The sequence below is a fragment of the Hyperolius riggenbachi genome, chromosome 1, assembly GCF_040937935.1.
Source record: "Hyperolius riggenbachi isolate aHypRig1 chromosome 1, aHypRig1.pri, whole genome shotgun sequence".
Classification (NCBI taxonomy): Eukaryota; Metazoa; Chordata; class Amphibia; order Anura; family Hyperoliidae; genus Hyperolius; species Hyperolius riggenbachi.
In genome coordinates, this window is record NC_090646.1 from 328,542,985 (window position 1) to 328,560,033 (window position 17,049).

The 17,049-nt window shown below is 44.6% G+C and overlaps 1 protein-coding gene across 4 annotated transcripts in view; it reads left to right on the forward strand.

Moving 5' to 3' along the window:
- Window positions 1-17,049, forward strand: part of LOC137549155 (serine/threonine-protein kinase PLK2-like) — a 201,060-nt gene that overhangs the window by 132,143 nt on the left and 51,868 nt on the right. For all 4 annotated transcript variants that reach the window (XR_011026787.1, XM_068271186.1, XM_068271187.1 and 1 more), the window contains exons 12-13: window positions 5,357-5,437; window positions 10,763-10,922. Coding sequence is in view for 3 of the 4 variants with exons in the window: in XM_068271186.1 (XP_068127287.1) it covers window positions 5,357-5,437; window positions 10,763-10,922 (241 nt within the window). In the remaining variant the exon portion in view is untranslated. The remainder of the gene's footprint in view (window positions 1-5,356; window positions 5,438-10,762; window positions 10,923-17,049) is intronic.

Genomic DNA, 17,049 nt, shown 5'->3' on the forward strand with positions numbered 1-17,049 from the left:
CTGCAAATGTAAACGCACACAATCATCATTTATGCTGACAGGTTCCCCTGCATTGCTAACATGCTGAAGTGAACGTACTATTATGATTATATTGTCTGATGCAACTCATCCCAACTCATCAGTGTGAATGTAGCCTTACCTAATGCAGGGCAGAAGTGTGCGCACCATCTCTATGGACTTCACCATTCAATCAGCGGCATGGCCAATAAGAGCGAGGAGGGGACATGTGCAGTCTAGATAGACATGGCGCTGCAGTGGCAGGCTCGGAAATGATTATAGATTTAATAAGAAAAAAGGAGAAAGCACCAGTGCTTCCATTTTTTTTTAGGGTAGGCTTATCTGGGGAATCATCCGTCCTTCACCAAAATACAGACAGCAGATACAGCAACAGTTGCTATTTCAGGCATGAGCACTTCTGCACACTGCCTGAAACAGTGGACTGTCACTGGGTCTGCTGTCTGTATTTTTATTTAAGGATTGTTAAAAAGGGCTTTTAATTATGTAGTGATGCCAACCCTACTATTCACACTGCTTATCATTTGGATCTTCTCAGGGACTGTTGGTCATGGTACACATATCTCCTTGTGCATGGGCGCTGCTCTCCCTCTTGTACTTGTTTTTTTCGCATACACACATATTATTTAAATCATCTGGGCACTCACATCTCTCTATGTAAGGGAGAAGACTAAAGCTAATATTGAAAAGCTGTGCTCGCTCCCTGGGGAGCCCATTGCTACCCCTGGAGTCAACATTTCTACTAGTTTTCTCCAGAGTGTCATGCAAGAGACAGTAGCCTGCTATCACTAGTGGAAAATGAACTACTTTGTGATAAGTAGCTACCAGGTCACAGGCCCTAGAATCACCCACCATAGGTAAAGAGAACAGGTCAATCCCCAGTTGAATGGCTAGTGAGCCTCACTGGGCAATCTCCGTCAGGTTAAGTGCAAAGGACAGAGGCAGGTTTTAGACAGAGGAGTTGTGTAGAGAGCAAAAGGCCATGGCTCTCAGACATAATGGATTTAGAAGCAAAAAGTTGAGGCAGGCAGCAGTCAGAAGGGGTAAGCAAATCAAAATCTAAGGTCAAGCAATGAGGAAAGGTCAATTAATGTAGCCAACCCAGGCAAGTCAGGAGTCAGCAACAGAATATCAGTCTCAGACTACCTATTGTGGCTGAGTCTTGGCCCCCTCTGTCCAGAGTACAGTGTGTATTACATCATGGGAAACCTGTGTTGTCAGAGTGGTGGCTACAACTTATGTGACCCTTGTCAACTTCAGGCATTATCCATAATTGTGTTCGTACTCTCATGGGCGTGCTATAACTTTGGCCACTCCCTGAAGTTGACCCAGGTCATGTGAATTGTGTATTCCTTATTTGGCCAAATGGATGGCAGCTTGTATGTGGAGGATCGCCCTTATGGGAGGATGTGCATAATAGTGGAACTCCTTCAATCTATTGTGCTCTGTGGAGACATGTAAGACACAGGTTTTTTGATCTGTAATCAATGAAAAAGGTATTTAGACTCAATGCACATTCTGTCATCTTTGAGATATTTTGATTACCAGCACATGAATATATTGCTAAATAGCCACTGACTAGTGTGTTGTATAATTCTGATTACTCACAGACCCATATCAATGGGTCTTTAAATATGGATACACTAGCCAACCCGCGTCGTAGCATACGCCGCATCTATCTATCTAATAGAGTACGTGCCTCAACCTTGAAGCAAGAAGTAGGCTTTCCATGAGAAAATGTATGCGTGCTCAAACACCAAGTTTAACCCTAGCAAGTCTGGCTTTGCAAATCCGGCCTAATTGGCTATTCATGAGGCAATGCTCATGCAAATATGCATTTGCTTTCGCATGCCAAACTATGCAGGGTCAAAAAACCAATACTGCAAAGTGCTCTCTCGCTGCCTGGGAACCACAGCGGCACCCCGGAGTGGGAGGCTGGGTGGCGCAGCCGCCCCCCTCCCCAAGCGTGGCCAGCGCTGGGGAGAGCCGTCCGCACCCACCTCCTAATATTAAAAACAGCCACTTACCTTAACGTCCATTGGGTTCTGCTACATGCGCATTAATTTTCTCATGGAGAGCATTTTGTGCAGTTTGTATCCTTTGGAGGCAGGTGGTGGATGGCTTGCTCCGGTGGTGTGAACCCTGGAGTGAGTGCGCCTGTCCTCCCCCCCCCCCTCTGGAGTGCTGTATGTGAGCCAGCCCTGAGCTCTAAAGCTCGGGGTGACCCATGCTTCTCTCCTTTCTCATGTGGTGCCCCCAAATTAATGCGCATGTAGCAGAACGCAATGGACGTTAAGGTAAGTGCCTGTTTTTAATATTGGGAGGTGGGTGCAGACGGCTCTCCCCGGCGCTGGCCACACTTGGGGGGGGGGTCGTCCACGCCACCCATCCTCCCCCTCCGGGGTGCCGCTGTGGTTTCCAGGCAGTGAGAGAGCCTGGGACCCTGCGGTCCCCCCAGTTGTATAAAAAGGGGGCATTGGGAATCCTCCCCGTGGCGCTCCTGGAGGCCTGGAGCACACCAAAAACTGCTAGCAGATCCGCAAAATGCTAGCAGATTTTGAAACGCTTTTTCTTATTTTTCTGTAGCATTTCACCTAGCATTTTGCGGTTTTGTAAAGCGTTTTTGGTGTAGTAGATTTCATATATTGTTACAGTAAAGCTGTTACTGAACAGCTTCTGTAACAAAACCGCCTGCAAAACCGCTCTGAACTGCCGTTTTTCAGAGCGGTTTGCGTTTTTCCTATACTTTACATTGGAGGCAGAAACGCCTCCGCAATCCAAAAAATGCCTCACCTCGGGAGTATGCGTTTCAGCAAAACGCCTCCCGCTCTGGTGTGCACCAGCCCATTGAAATACATTACCCAAGCGTATCCGCAGCCGCAAGTGGATCGCAAAACGCTGCCGAACCGCTCTGGTGTGCACTAAGCCGGATAGTGCTAATGTAGCATGTAGCAGGGTGACTGCTTTGTGGTATTGGTGTGTGCATGCATTTGCATGAGCATTGCCTCATGAATAGCCAATTAGGCCAGATTTGCAATGTCAGACTTGCTAGGGTAAGGCCTCTTTTCCATGGACTGTGAATAGGCAGTGAAATGGCTCTCAAACTCTCACAACTGCTCACTGCTGCCTGGTAACTGCTCACTGCTGCCTGGTAACTGCTTGCTGCTGCCTGGTAACTGCTTGCTGCTGCCTGGTAACTGCTTGTTGCTGCCTGGTATCTGCTCACTGATGCCTGGTAACTGCTTGTTGCTGCCTGGTAACTGCTTGTTGCTGCCTGGTAACTGCTTGTTGCTGCCTGGTAACTGCTTGTTGCTGCCTGGTATCTGCTCACTGCTGCCTGGTAACTGCTTGCTGCTGCCTGGTATCTGCTCACTGCTGCCTGGTAACTGCTTGCTGCTGCCTGGTAACTGCTCACTGCTGCCTGGTAACTGCTCACTGCTGCCTGGTAACTGCTTGCTGCTGCCTGGTAACTGCTTGCTGCTGCCTGGTAACTGCTTGCTGCTGCCTGGTAACTGCTTGTTGCTGCCTGGTATCTGCTCACTGCTGCCTGGTAACTGCTTGCTGCTGCCTGGTAACTGCTTGCTGCTGCCTGGTAACTGCTTGTTGCTGCCTGGTATCTGCTCACTGCTGACTGATAACTGCTTGCTGCTGCCTGGTAACTGCTTGTTGCTGCCTGGTATCTGCTCACTGCTGCCTGGTAACTGCTTGCTGAGCACACAGCTCGACAGTCCGTGGAAAAGAGGCCTTAAACTTGGTGTTTGAGCACGCATAAATTTTCTCATGCAAAGTACTTCTTCTTCTTGTTTGAAGGTTGATGCACTTAGTCTATTATATATATAGATTAAGAGATGGCTATATGTTCTTTTAAAGGGAAAGTGAGCTGTACACTATATTTTATTTATGCAGTTTTCTAGGAATATCTAAATAAATGTTTATGTGGATTATATTTGATGGTGTATGCCATGGGAAAAAATGGTGATAGAACGATATCAAGCCATAGTTTCCCCTAATGGTCAGAGAGATTGGTTGTGAGGAGGGCATAAGTTGATTGGGTGACTGGCACTGACTTGATGCTTGATCCTACAGCTAGCGGGATGTTGATTGCCCGAGTCTTGGGAAGGTGTGGCAGTTCTAATTACTGGGTCAGATAACAGTCAATAAAACAGCTGAAGGCCCCAACATGGCTTGAATTCTAATGGCATTTCTTTGGCCCAGATCTGAGATCTGTAGTTTGTCCATTTGATTACACAGTTCTTCCATAGGCATAATATCTTTCTTGGGCTCCATGATGGGTGTTAGTTATGGCTAGTTCTATTGACTCTGACACAGGTGGTAGGCATAAGCTGTCTCCATGGTGCAGAGCACTGGGCTTTACCAGAGTGTCCAACAAGGGCGGATGGGCCATTACGCATAGTGGGCAATGGACTACTTTGTTGCAGGTGCCTACCTGGTCATGGTGGTGGAGGGGACAGGTGAGTTCAGCATGGAGAGATGACTAATAGGCCACTGGTCCAGCTCACAGAGTAAAAATATACTGAAAATAAAGGTTGCCGTCCACTGGTTGACAATATTTCCTGCAGATTTAATGACTAATTAAATCTGCCAGTGATCTGCTGAGCCTCACAAACGCCTATATAAATCTCTGATTGGGGTTGGACAATTTGTCAATCAGAACTGTTTTGGGGTATGGTGGTACGGAGGACACTAGGAGGAATGAGGAGAAATTGACAGCCATATAGCTTTCTATGGCGTTTATAAATACAATGTTAGCAGGAGGCTCTATGATTCTTGATCAGATTTCAAGAGGTACAAGGGGGTAAAACAATTACAGCTATTGTTGACAGGTGGATGGGCACAATAACATTGCTGATCCCAAACAGAAATGAGAATATTAAGGATTTAAATTTTAAAGACGCTAACTTATTGTAACAATTGCTAGTTTCCTGACTGATTCACTTAAAACCTTTAAATTCAGTGATAAGAAAATGCTTTTTGCAAGTCCGCAACGCAAACAATTACTGAAGTCAAAAGATGAGAATACAGGCAGTCAAAGTAGCTCAGTACAGGTTTGTTCTTTGTTTTTTTAAATAGACAGATGTGATTTTTTTATTCTGATAGCTTGGTGCCATTAGTTTCAGTGCTGGAGCTAACAGCATACACTGCATTATGCAATATATTGTCTGTAAAAGCAATTTGTTTCCCTGCTATCACAGCCACAGTATGCCAGAAATGTGTACCTTCAAATTACAGTGGCAATGATTATTTGGAACTATACTTTATATGAATGTAATTGTAGCGTAGTATACAGTGTGTGTTTTTATGTTGTGTTATGAATTTGCAGAAAAGAAAGAGGCCCTAGGAGAGAGACTGGTGGAAGAAATCACTGTAATATTAAAGAAATGTCTATGTAGCAGCTTACAAGGTAACATAAAAATCTGTATTTTAAATTACATTTTTAATCATTTTACAGACATTGCTTTAAGGTTTGGGTATAATTTATATCATGGGTGTGGCAAACCCTAAAATAATTCACCTTAGTTTATTATGAACTTCCTAAAGTGAAAAAAACACTAAGGTCTGTCCTCACAACAATAAATCATTGAAAGGAAGATTTCATATAGGTCAGAGCAGGCAAAAAAAGCTGCATACAAACTATATTGTGAGCCAACAATGTAAACTGCAGCCATTCTTATACTTTTAATAGCAGTGTTCTTAAACTTCGGACAGTTGGTCGTTAGGTGACTGAGATTAATATTCAGGAAAGTGGGTGGGGCCTACAACAGTCAATCAATATTCACCTATTGATTTTCAAGGGTATGATTTAAATTGTTGCCATTCTTATACTATTAATAGCAGAGGCCTCAAACCTGGTACAGTTGGTCATTGGGTGACTGGGGTTCAAATTCAGAAGAGGGCTGAGCCACAAGCAGCAAATACGATTTGCGTAATATTGGGGAGGATGATTCTGGAGTAGCAATGCTGCATCAGGATGTGTCCCTTAGCAACCAAGGGGCAGACTGCTGTAACGAGAAAGGGAATAGGAGTGCAGCTAAGGCTAGACAGGCACTGGTGGTAGGGGATTCAATTATTAGGCGCACAGATAGGGTAATCTGTCGAAGAAACCGTGAATGCCGTACAGTCTGTTGCCTCCCGGGTGCTCGGGTTCGGCATGTAGCGGAAAGAATTGACAGATTACTGGGTGGGGCTGGGGAAGACCCGGCTGTCATGGTACACATTGGCACCAATGACAAAGTTAGTGGGAGATGGAAGGTCCTCAAAAATTATTTTCAGGTACTTGGAGATAAACTTAAAGCAAGTACCTCCACGGTGGTGTTTTCTGAAATACTGCCAGTGCCACGTGCTTCATCTGAGAGACAGAGGGAGCTTAGGGAGTAAAAAAGTGGCTGAGAAATTGGTGTAGGAAGGAGGGGTTTGGGTTCCTGGAGAACTGGGCAGACTTTGCAGTTGGCTACAGGTTCTACAGCAGGGATGGGCTGCACCTTAATGGGGAGGGTGCAGCTGCATTGGGGGAGAAGATGGCTAAACGGTTGGAGGAGATTTTAAACTGGGATCTGGGGGAGGTGGGAGGGTAAAGTCTCAATATGTAGACAAGATGAGGTAAAAAGACAGTGGGAGCCTAACATTATGGGGGGTGGGGACAGTGTAAAGAGTAAGGAGGTTGGTAAAACTTCAAGTAGCCCATTTCATGTAACCGAGATTGAAAAATGTGGTGGTAAAAACATAAAGTGCATGGTAACCAATGCTAGGAGCCTTGCAAATAAAATGGACGAACTAGAGTTCATACTGATTGACAAAGGCTATGACATTGTGGGAATAACCGAGACATGGATGGTTGAAAGCCATGACTGGATAGCGAACTTAGAGGGATACAATGTGTTTAGAAAGGATAGAACAGGGAAAAAAGGTGGAGGGGTTTGTCTCTTTGTTAAGAATTCTTTAACAGCTGTCCTGAACGATGAGATGGAGGAAGATTGTGAAGATGTGGAGTCCGTTTGGTTAAATATTCATGGTGGAAATAAAGGTTGCCAATTGCTTATTGGGGTATGCTAGAGGCCACCACATATTCATAAAGCTGCAGAACTGCAATTACTACAGCAGATTGAAAAAGCTGCAAGTAAAAATGAGGTCATAGTTATGGGTGACTTCAACTTTCCAGACATTGACTGGAGTATTGAGGCTACCCATTCTGGTAAAAGCAGCATATTTCTGGCATCACTACAGGACAATTACTTGACTCAAATGGTAACTGAACCAACTAGGGGGAATGCGTTACTGGATTTGATCATTTCTAATAGACCAGATAATGTATCAAATGTGCAGGTTCAAGAACATTTGGGAAATAGTGATCACAACATGATAACCTTTGATCTGGTGACTGATAGGCCGTGGGGCAGCGGGACCACTAAAACTATGAATTTTAGAAAAGAAAAGCTAAATCAACTCAGGCAGGCACTAAGTTTGGCCAACTGGGATAATGTACTACAAGTGAAGTATACTGAAGGGAAATGGTATGCTTTTAACCACTTGAGGACCCACCCTTTACCCCCCCTTATGGACCAGCGCTGTTTGTTTGGATCTGTGCTGGGTGGGCTCTGCAGCCCCCAGCACAGATCCGCGGCCACACAGAGCGATCAGATCGCCCCCCTTTTTTTCCCCCTATGGGGATGATGTGCAGGGGGGGTCTGATCGCTCCTACCTGCAGGCATGTTGCGGGGGGGGCACCTCAAAGCCCCCCTCCGCGGCGACATTCTCCCCCCTCCCTCTCCTACCTGCTCCCCCGGGAGATCTGGGCTGCACAGGACGCTATCCGTCCTGTGCAGCCAGTGACAGGACGTCCCCTGTCACATGGCGGCGATCCCCGGCCGCTGATTGGCCGGGGATCGCCGATCTGCCTTACGGCGCTGCTGCGCAGCAGCGCCGTACAAATGTAAACAAAGCGGATTATTTCCGCTTGTGTTTACATTTAGCCTGCGAGCCGCCATCGGCGGCCCGCAGGCTATTCACGGAGCCCGAGCGGCTGCTTCCTGATTAATCAGCCTGCAGCTGGCGACGCAGTACTGCGTCGCTGGTCCTGCAGCTGCCACTTTGCCGACGCATGGTATAAGCGTGCGGTCGGCAAGTGGTTAAACTTATTCTCAATCAATATTGTAGTATGTATATCCCATATGGAAACAAAATGTCTAGGAATAAAAAAAGGCCTCTATAGATGAATAGAAAGGTTAGAGATAAAATGAAGGGGGAAAAGAATGCCTATAAGGTCCTAAAACAGGAGGGGACCGAGGCTGCATTAAGCAATTATAAGGAGTGCAATAAAAGTTGTAAAAAAAGAAATTAGGCCGGCAAAGATTGAAGCTGAAAATCAAATCGCTAGGGATATCAAATCTAACCCAAAGAAGTTTTACAAGTACATCAACTCTAAAAAAAGAAAGGTTGACTGTATTGGACTCCTAAAGGATGAGGGTGGGAACTCAATGGTGGATGACCAAGATTAGGCAGAGTTATTAAATGCTTTCATTGCTTCTGTCTTCACAAGGGAAACATCACTGTTGCAAATTACAGATGCAGAAGAGTCTCATTCTTCCAACTGTAATATTAAATACTTGACGCAGGAAGAAGTGAAGGCAAGTGAAGGCAAGACTAAATAAACTAAAAATAGACAAGGCACCTGGCCCGGATGGCATGCATCCTCGGGTCCTAAGGGAATTAAGTTCAGTTATAGATAAACCAGTGGATTGGCGTACAGCCCACGTTTTCCCATTATTTAAGAAGGGCAAAAAAATTATAGACCTGTAAGCTTAACATCAGTTGTATGCAAACTATTTGAGGGGTTACTAAGAGATACTATACATGACTTCATAGTAGAAGACAATCTTATTTCTCAGCATCAACATGGGTTTACTAAAGACAGGTCCTGTATGACTAACATGCTCAGCTTTTATGAGGTAGTGAACGCTAATGTGGATATTGGGAATGCTGTATATGTGATATACTTGGACTTTGCAAAGCCCTTCGACACTGTTCCACACAAAAGTCTGGTGCAAAAGTTGAGGATGCAAGGACTGGGGAAGAGACTGTGTGCATGGATAGGGAACTGGCTAATGGACTGAAAAATAAGAGTTTTGGTCAATGGATCATACTCAAAATGGGTGACTGTTAGCAGTGGGGTCCCACAGGGGTCTGTACTGGGTCCAGTGCTCTTCAATTTATTTATTAATGACTTAGTAGATGCAGTTGTAAGCAATGTTGCTATTTTTGCAGATGATACAAAATTGTGCAGAATCATCAACATATTGCAACAGGATCTGGATAGGATGGCTATATGGGCACATAAATGGCAGATGAAATGTAATATTGAAAAATGTAAAGGCATGCATTTTGGTCGTACCAATGGTCTAGCACCATACAAAATAAATGGTATACAGTTGGGGACATCAAACTTGGAGAAGGACTTAGGAGTACTCATCGACAACAAGTTAAATAATCATACTCAATGCCAAGTTGCTGCAGCTAAAGGATGCAGAAACGAGCAACAAAATTGATACGTGGGATGGAAGGTTTCACTTACCAAGAAAGGTTAGATAAACTGGGTTTATTTAGTCTAGAGAAAAGACACCTTAGAGGGGATCTAATTAACATGTATAAATACATCAGAGGGCAATATAAAAGCTTGGCGGATGATCTTTTTGTCCCTAGGCCTTCTCAAAGGACTAGAGGACATGATCGGCGCATGGAGGAAAAAAGTTTTAGCCATTTATGTAGGAAAGGGTTCTTTACAGTAAGAGGAAGTAGTTATGGCAAACTCTATGCCTGCATTTAAAGGGGGCTTAGATTCTTTCCTTGCGTTGAAAGACATCCATGGCTACAATTACTAGGTAATGCCCAATGATGTTGATCCAGGGATTTTATCTGATTGCCATCTGGAGTCGGGAAGGAATTTTTTACCTTTTGGGGCTAATTGGACCATGCCTTGTAAGGGTTTTTTGCCTTCCTCTGGATCAACAGGGATATGTGAGGGAGCAGGCTGGTGTTGTACTTTGTTCTCTGGTTGAACTCGATGGACGTATGTCTTTTTTCAACCCAAATAACTATGTAACTATGATTTCTGATATGGGAAAATTAACATTATTCATGTAGAGGAACCCCGAAGCTCACAAACTTGGTCATTGAGGCAGACAACACACTTGACTGTTTTCGTATGCGTTTTTTGCACAGAAAAACTGAGAATTCATGTTAATCAATAGGCTAGTTCACACTTAATGTGTTTTTTGCGTGCAGAAAAAAAATGACATATTGCATCATGATTCTGCAGATTTTGTCAGTTTTCTCTATCAATTACATTGGCTGCTGTTAAAAAACGCACGTGTTTTTCTGCATAGAAACACACTTGGGGCTTGATTCATTAAACCGTGATAACTCATATCACGGCCGCACTAGCGTTATTGCGTGCAAAAATTCGTGATTGCACGCTAAAACGCTAGTGCGCCTGTGATATAAGTTATCACGGTTTAGTGAAATGAGCCCTTGGTGTGCAGAAAAAGTAAGCAGAAAACTGAAAGACAAGTGTGTTCCCTGCCTGAGTGTCTGTGTGTAAAGGTTGGAAAAAGTGGGTGGAGCCAACAACAGCCAAATACATACCCAGGCAATGCCAGGTCTTCCTCTAGTTCATTATAAAATTAACTTTGTACTTTCTGTACTTGCTGTGAACCTGTGTTTTTTCATTCACCAGGTGACCTGGATCCCACAATACAGGTGAACTCTCCTATTCTGTGGGTGACCAAGTGGGTTGATTACTCCAATAAATATGGCTTTGGATACCAACTTTCCGATGGTTGCACAGGGGTCCTGTTGAGTGATGGAACACATATTATTCTTTCACCATACCTGCAGTAAGTAGACATTCTGACAAATAAGACCCTGCTCATTGCTCAGGCTGTCCTGCAAAGCTCACTGGTATGGATTACTAATTAGTGGAGAAAACTCAGTTCCTTCTGAGTACACAGTAGGCTCTTTGAAAACAAAACTGTTATGAAGCTGTTTGCTATTTGCTCTGATGGTGAGGAGATGGAAGAAGGGAATGTATGTCATTCAGCACACTAGCCCTGCATGTTAAAGTGGTCTGAAACTCCGACATAACATTCAGTAAAAATGTGTTTTCCTACTTTTTATTATTCATACAGTTATCATATTTGCTTTTGTGCATAAGTAATATTGTGTGTTTACAAATTGCCAGGTTCCAAAGTGTAGTTTATCGTGCCCTAAATGCTGTCATTGCATTTTATTCAAACTGCTTTTTATTATATATTAACATTTTCTAATTAGCTGTTCTGAGCTGTTTGTGTACCTGAAGGCACAGAGAGCTCCTTTTCACTTGTTACACTGTGTTTGTTTACATTCCAATGTTGTTACAATGTGTGTAAAGATACTGCTATCTCCAGTTTGGATGCGGATTTGAAGCTGAATAGCAGGACAAAGTGCTTTGTGTAACCATTTCAGTGATGTTCTGCTAAAAAAAAATCTGGGATAGTAGCTTTTAAGGTGTGAGGAATCCTTTAGAGTAAAGTAGAAAGGCTGGCTTTCAGACAATTTTAAGGCACAGATACACTCTCCTCCTGTGTTCTACCTGCATAGAGAATATTCCAGTGTCAGCAACTTTTGCTCTCTGTTGTACAGGATTTCATCTAGTCGGGTTGGCTGATGGCCTAAGGATTTATTATATTACCTCTAATAGCATTGTCCATAAACCTGAAAAAATGAAGACATGGCACTACACAATGGGCAGAAATAAGGTCCCTCAGCTTGTCATCTCATGGCCTGCCCTCTATGATTTAATCACTTCATAGAGAGCAGGCCATGAGATGACAAGCTGAGGCCATTCAGCAAGCTTTTTACAGACAGAAACAAATGCAAAAAAGGCAGTTAGCCCTTTGCACACACATGCAAAATGCTCATGAAAATGCTTTTAATAGAAATCATCCAGAACACAATTCCTACAGCTAAGTTAAAAGCTGGGGGCTTTGTTACAAAAGAATATATTTTCTTGGGTAGTCGCAAACACCGCACAGAGGTACCCCAGTATTCATATGAGTCCTAACTCTGTCCCTTTAACATGCATAGTGCATACATGCAAACATTCAATACATCAAACCAATCTAAGGATTAGGAACATACCGTATTTTTCGGAATATAAAACGCTCCGGAATATAAGACGCACCTAGGTTTAGAGGATAAAAACGAGGGAAAAAAATAATACATTAAACCTAGGTGCGTCCATGGTGCAGGAGCGTCTTGTGGATCTTCCCCCCTCCCCAAGCACTATCTAAGCTACAGTAAAACCTTGCTGCCTCACTAACTACCCTACAGTAACTCCTGTTGCCCCATTAGCTACACCAACCCCCTGCCATCCCCACCAGCTCCATTAACCACATCAATTACCTCCATTAATCAGCACTACTAATTACAGCTACAGTAATATTTATACAGAAATCAGAATCTGCAACAAAACTACAAGCAGATACAACAATGTACAGACAGTAGGAATAGGTAAATGTAACAGGTCTTACAATTTTGAGGAGCAGGTGTCCATGTGGGAGAGGGCCAGTGGAGTGGGCTGTGGGATCAGTGCCCATCCAAAGCACCAGCAGTAGAGGCTGAAGGAGGCAAGGGGGTAATGTCCAGGTCACAGCCAGAGCAGCTTACTGCGGATGTTGCAGAAGCTGGGTGCTGGTGGGTCTCAGCTGAGGCAGCACGTGTGGCCATTTGTCCCCCTCCTAAGCGTGGCCGTGAAGTGCTGGAGTTGATAGCCGCTGGTCAGATGCGGCTGCAGAGCGGCAGATATGCCAGGATACCGTGGCCATGATCTCTATGGATGTCGGGGAGAGAGCCGTGTTCAGCCTGTTTGGCTGATGGCTGGAAGTCTGAGGCATGCTATTAGTGCAGAGCGCTGCGGAAGGCGTTATTACTGATCCGGGATCCAGCCGACGAGTCCTCCATCTGCTTCTGTATCTTCAATACCGGCAGGCGCGGATCCCCGTCTTGTAACTTCCTGGTCTGTCGCTCTCGCACTGCGTGACCTCGGCGGCTCACGTGCGTCAGGGTCACGCAGTGCGAGAGCGACAGACCAGGAAGTTACAAGACGGGGATCCGCGCGCGCCGGTATTGAAGATACAGAAGCAGATGGAGGACTCGTCGGCTGGATCCCGGATCGGTAATAACGCCTTCCGCTGCGCTCTGCACTAATAACATGCCTCAGACTTCCAGCCATCAGCCAAACAGGCTGAACACGGCTCTCTCCCCGACATCCATAGAGATCATGGCCACGGTATCCTTGCATATCTGCCGCTCTGCAGCCGCATCTGACCAGCGGCTATCAACTCCAGCACTTCACGGCCACGCTTAGGCCCCTCCTAATGGCCGCACGTGCTGCCTCAGGCGCCATATAAATACAAAATTTTAAACATTTGGAATATAAGACGCACTCACTTTTTCTCCCCACTTTTGGGGGAGAAAAAGTGCGTCTTATATTCCGAAAAATACGGTATATCCTGCCATCCTCCCCTGGGACAGATAGTGCATCAAACCAATCCCACAGGGGAACTAACAAAATATATCCATGTGCGCCATGCACACACCAGCATAAGCTGTGTGCATGTTGACAATGGTCACTGACGGAAAAAAAAGCGGTGAAATTTACAGCTGGTTTCTACAATTCAAATGCATTTTTTTTTCTTCAGAGAATTGATTTTTCCTTTTTTTTGAGCCAATCTATAAAACAATTATGATGCCATGAAATGTTAGTAATTAAACATAACCCTTATATATTACTAACCGTGACCCCCATTTAGTGAAAAAAATACTTTGTGTTATAGAGTATAATTTTTTTCTTCTTTGGGACATGCTACATTTCACACTGGGATTAAAGTGCACAAAAGATGCTGAAGTGGTGTCTGTAGATAACTAGATTGCGACAAAAATAAAATTCCGCTTTTTTTCTTGATCACCTTCTAAAAAAATTATAGTTTCCTTACAAGATTACAGCTTCTAGCATCTACTTCTAATGCATTCTGAGACACCCTGCTGGAACAGGTGGAAGTCAAAACATCTCATTGGTATATTGGCTTCAAGGGAGTACATTTAAAAGTATTCTGGCTAGGAGTCAACATTAAACAAAAAACCCTTAAAGAGAACCTGTACTGAGTAAAATTATTTAAAATAAACACATGAGGTAACTTCAAATGAACATTACATAGTTACCTTGCCATCAGTTCCTCTCAGAAGCTCACCATTTTCTTCTGACAATGATCACTTCCAGTTCTGACAACATTTTGTCAGAACTGAAATACAGTGTATATCAGTTGCTGTCAGTTTTATATCAGTTGCTGTCAGTTACAGCTGAGAGGAGAACTGATGTGTCCATGTTTCACTATGGCTCAAGTGGGCGATGTTACAGTTTAACTGTGTGCTGACCAGAAAGCTGTTATGGAGTAATGGCCATTTTCAAAATGGAGGACGGAGAATTCCATTGATCACAGTGGACAAACAGGACACAGGAGAGGAGAAAGAGATTGAGGAGTAGACTACACAGCAGGTAAGTATGACTTGTGTATGGTTATTTTGACTATTAATTTTCAGTACAGGTTTTCTTTAAGTCGCATTCACAATGCCACATTGCAGAGCTGCGTTATAAAGTCTTGTAACGCAGCTTACCGCACTGCAATGCTAATCCTATGGGCTGTTCACAGTGCGACGTTAAAGTCGTGTTGAAAAATGTTGCATTGTGGCACTGCTTGCAGTGCATTACCTCTCAACACAGACACGTTACGACTTAAACGTCGCATTAAAATGCAACATTCCACTGTGAATGCGATCTAAAGAATAAATACAAGTAGTACATCTTCAACTAATAACACTTGTAAAAATGTATACAATGTAAAATATAGGATATGAAAACTCTTCATACAATATACATCACTCCACGTCTACTCAGAGTGCCGCTTTAATAATAAAATTGTATACTTGGATAGCACTAGAAATATTTTAAGCTGATCTAAAAACATATATTTATTGTATATCTGCAGCTAACTATAAATGAATCCTAATAGTGCCACAATAATTATCCTTGATCTTCAAAGTCCGTTTTACTAATCTAAAATAAGATGTCATAAACACTTGTGCAGTCCTATTATGCTGGGCATACACAGCAGTTTCTCCCCTTATCAATCGAGCCGCTGATAATATCCGACAGGTCCGATGACCTGCCGGATAGATTCCCCGCTGGCAGACAATAGCGGGGAATCGAGCGGCTGATAAGGAGCACCGGCAGGGACAAGCGGGAATCAATCCGCGGGGACCCGGCGGGAGTCGATCCGGCGGCTAATCGGCCGCCGGATCGATCCATGTATGCCCAGCTTTAGACTGTATATCGACGTGACAATGCATACAGGCAATCCAGAAAGGATGTTAACCAAGCTGTAATAAAAGGGCCACTCAGTCCTAGATAAAATGCAGCAGCAGAAAAAACGCAAGAGTCAATCTAAATGGTGGCAAACTTCACCAGCCTCTTCTTGGAGCACAGTTATGTGTTATTTAATATCCCTTACCAGGGAACTTATACACAGATAAATACAAGCTGAGTGCACCTTTAGAGGACTTGGAAACATTTGCGCCTTGAGTTAGGCTGAAGTCCCCTTTGTGATCTACGCCACTTCACTTTTACAGTTACTGGTAGGGCTGCTAAAGTCACTGAGTAAACTAATAATGACTTCTGCTGGATCCAATAGCAAAGATGCCTTGATAAATACAGCAAACTTAAAGAGAGTCTGAAGCCAAAATAATTTCCTCTTTTTATCTTGTAATACTCTTAAGCATTAAGACCACAGCTGTTTCGCCGCATCCCTACTGTAAAATGCCCCAAATCCGCAAATTCTGCGGATCACAGATTCCTCTTCCTGGTAGAGGCAGAGCTGTACGCAGTAGCTCTGGCTCTAATCCAGTCAATCTCCACCTCTCCCCGCCCCTCTCTGTCTTCTTTCACTGAGAGGGGTAGAGATTGACTGCACTGGAGGCAGAGCTACATCACAAAGCTCTGCCTCCCCGGGCAGCAAAATCCACGACCTGGAAAGTTGTAGAATTGTGCCCCGGGATTTCGGGGGATAAATACATCATTCTGCCGCGGGGATGTGGTGAAACAGCTATGGTCTAAGAGTACTACAAGATAAAAAGAGGAAATTATTTTGGCGTCAGACTCTCTTTAACCTCCTTGGCGGTAACCCCGTGTGTGACACGGGGTAAGCCGCCGGAGGGTGCCGCTCAGGCCCTGCTGGGCCGATTTTCATAATTTTTGTTTTGCTGGACGCAGCTAGCACTTTGCTAGCTGCGCCAGCACTCTGATCGCCGCCGGCCCCTGCCCGATCGCCGCTATCTGCTGCGGCGCGGCCCCCCCCCCCTCCAGACCCCAGCGCTGCCTGGCCAATCAGTGCCAGGCAGCGCCGAGGGGTGGCCCGGGACTCCCAATGACGTCCCGACGTCAGTGACGTCATCCCGCCCCGTCGCCATGGCGACGGGGGAAGCCCTCCAGGAAATCCCGTTCTATGAACGGGATTTCCTGATCGGAGATCGCCGAAGGCGATCGAAGCGGGCGGGGGGATGCCGCTCAGCAGCAGCTATCATGTAGCAAGCCCTCGGCTCGCTACATGATTAAAAAAAAAAAATTTTTTTTAAAAACTGCTGCGCTCCCTCCTGGCGGTATTTTTCATACCGCCAAGGAGGTTAAAGAGATCCTGAAAAGTAAAAAAGTAAGGCATGTACCTCAGTAGAAGCAAGCCTCTTGATAGTTCTGAGGCTTCCTATCTCCTCATTGAGTTAACCGATTCAGTGCTGAGACCCAGTAAGCATATCGAACAAGGGCTTTTCAGATATGCTGTTGTGGTCACACTTACATCCATTTACAAACACAGCTTTACAGCATCTGCGAGAGTAAGGTCTGTGCCTATGTAGTGGCACAAAGCTGCCCACACT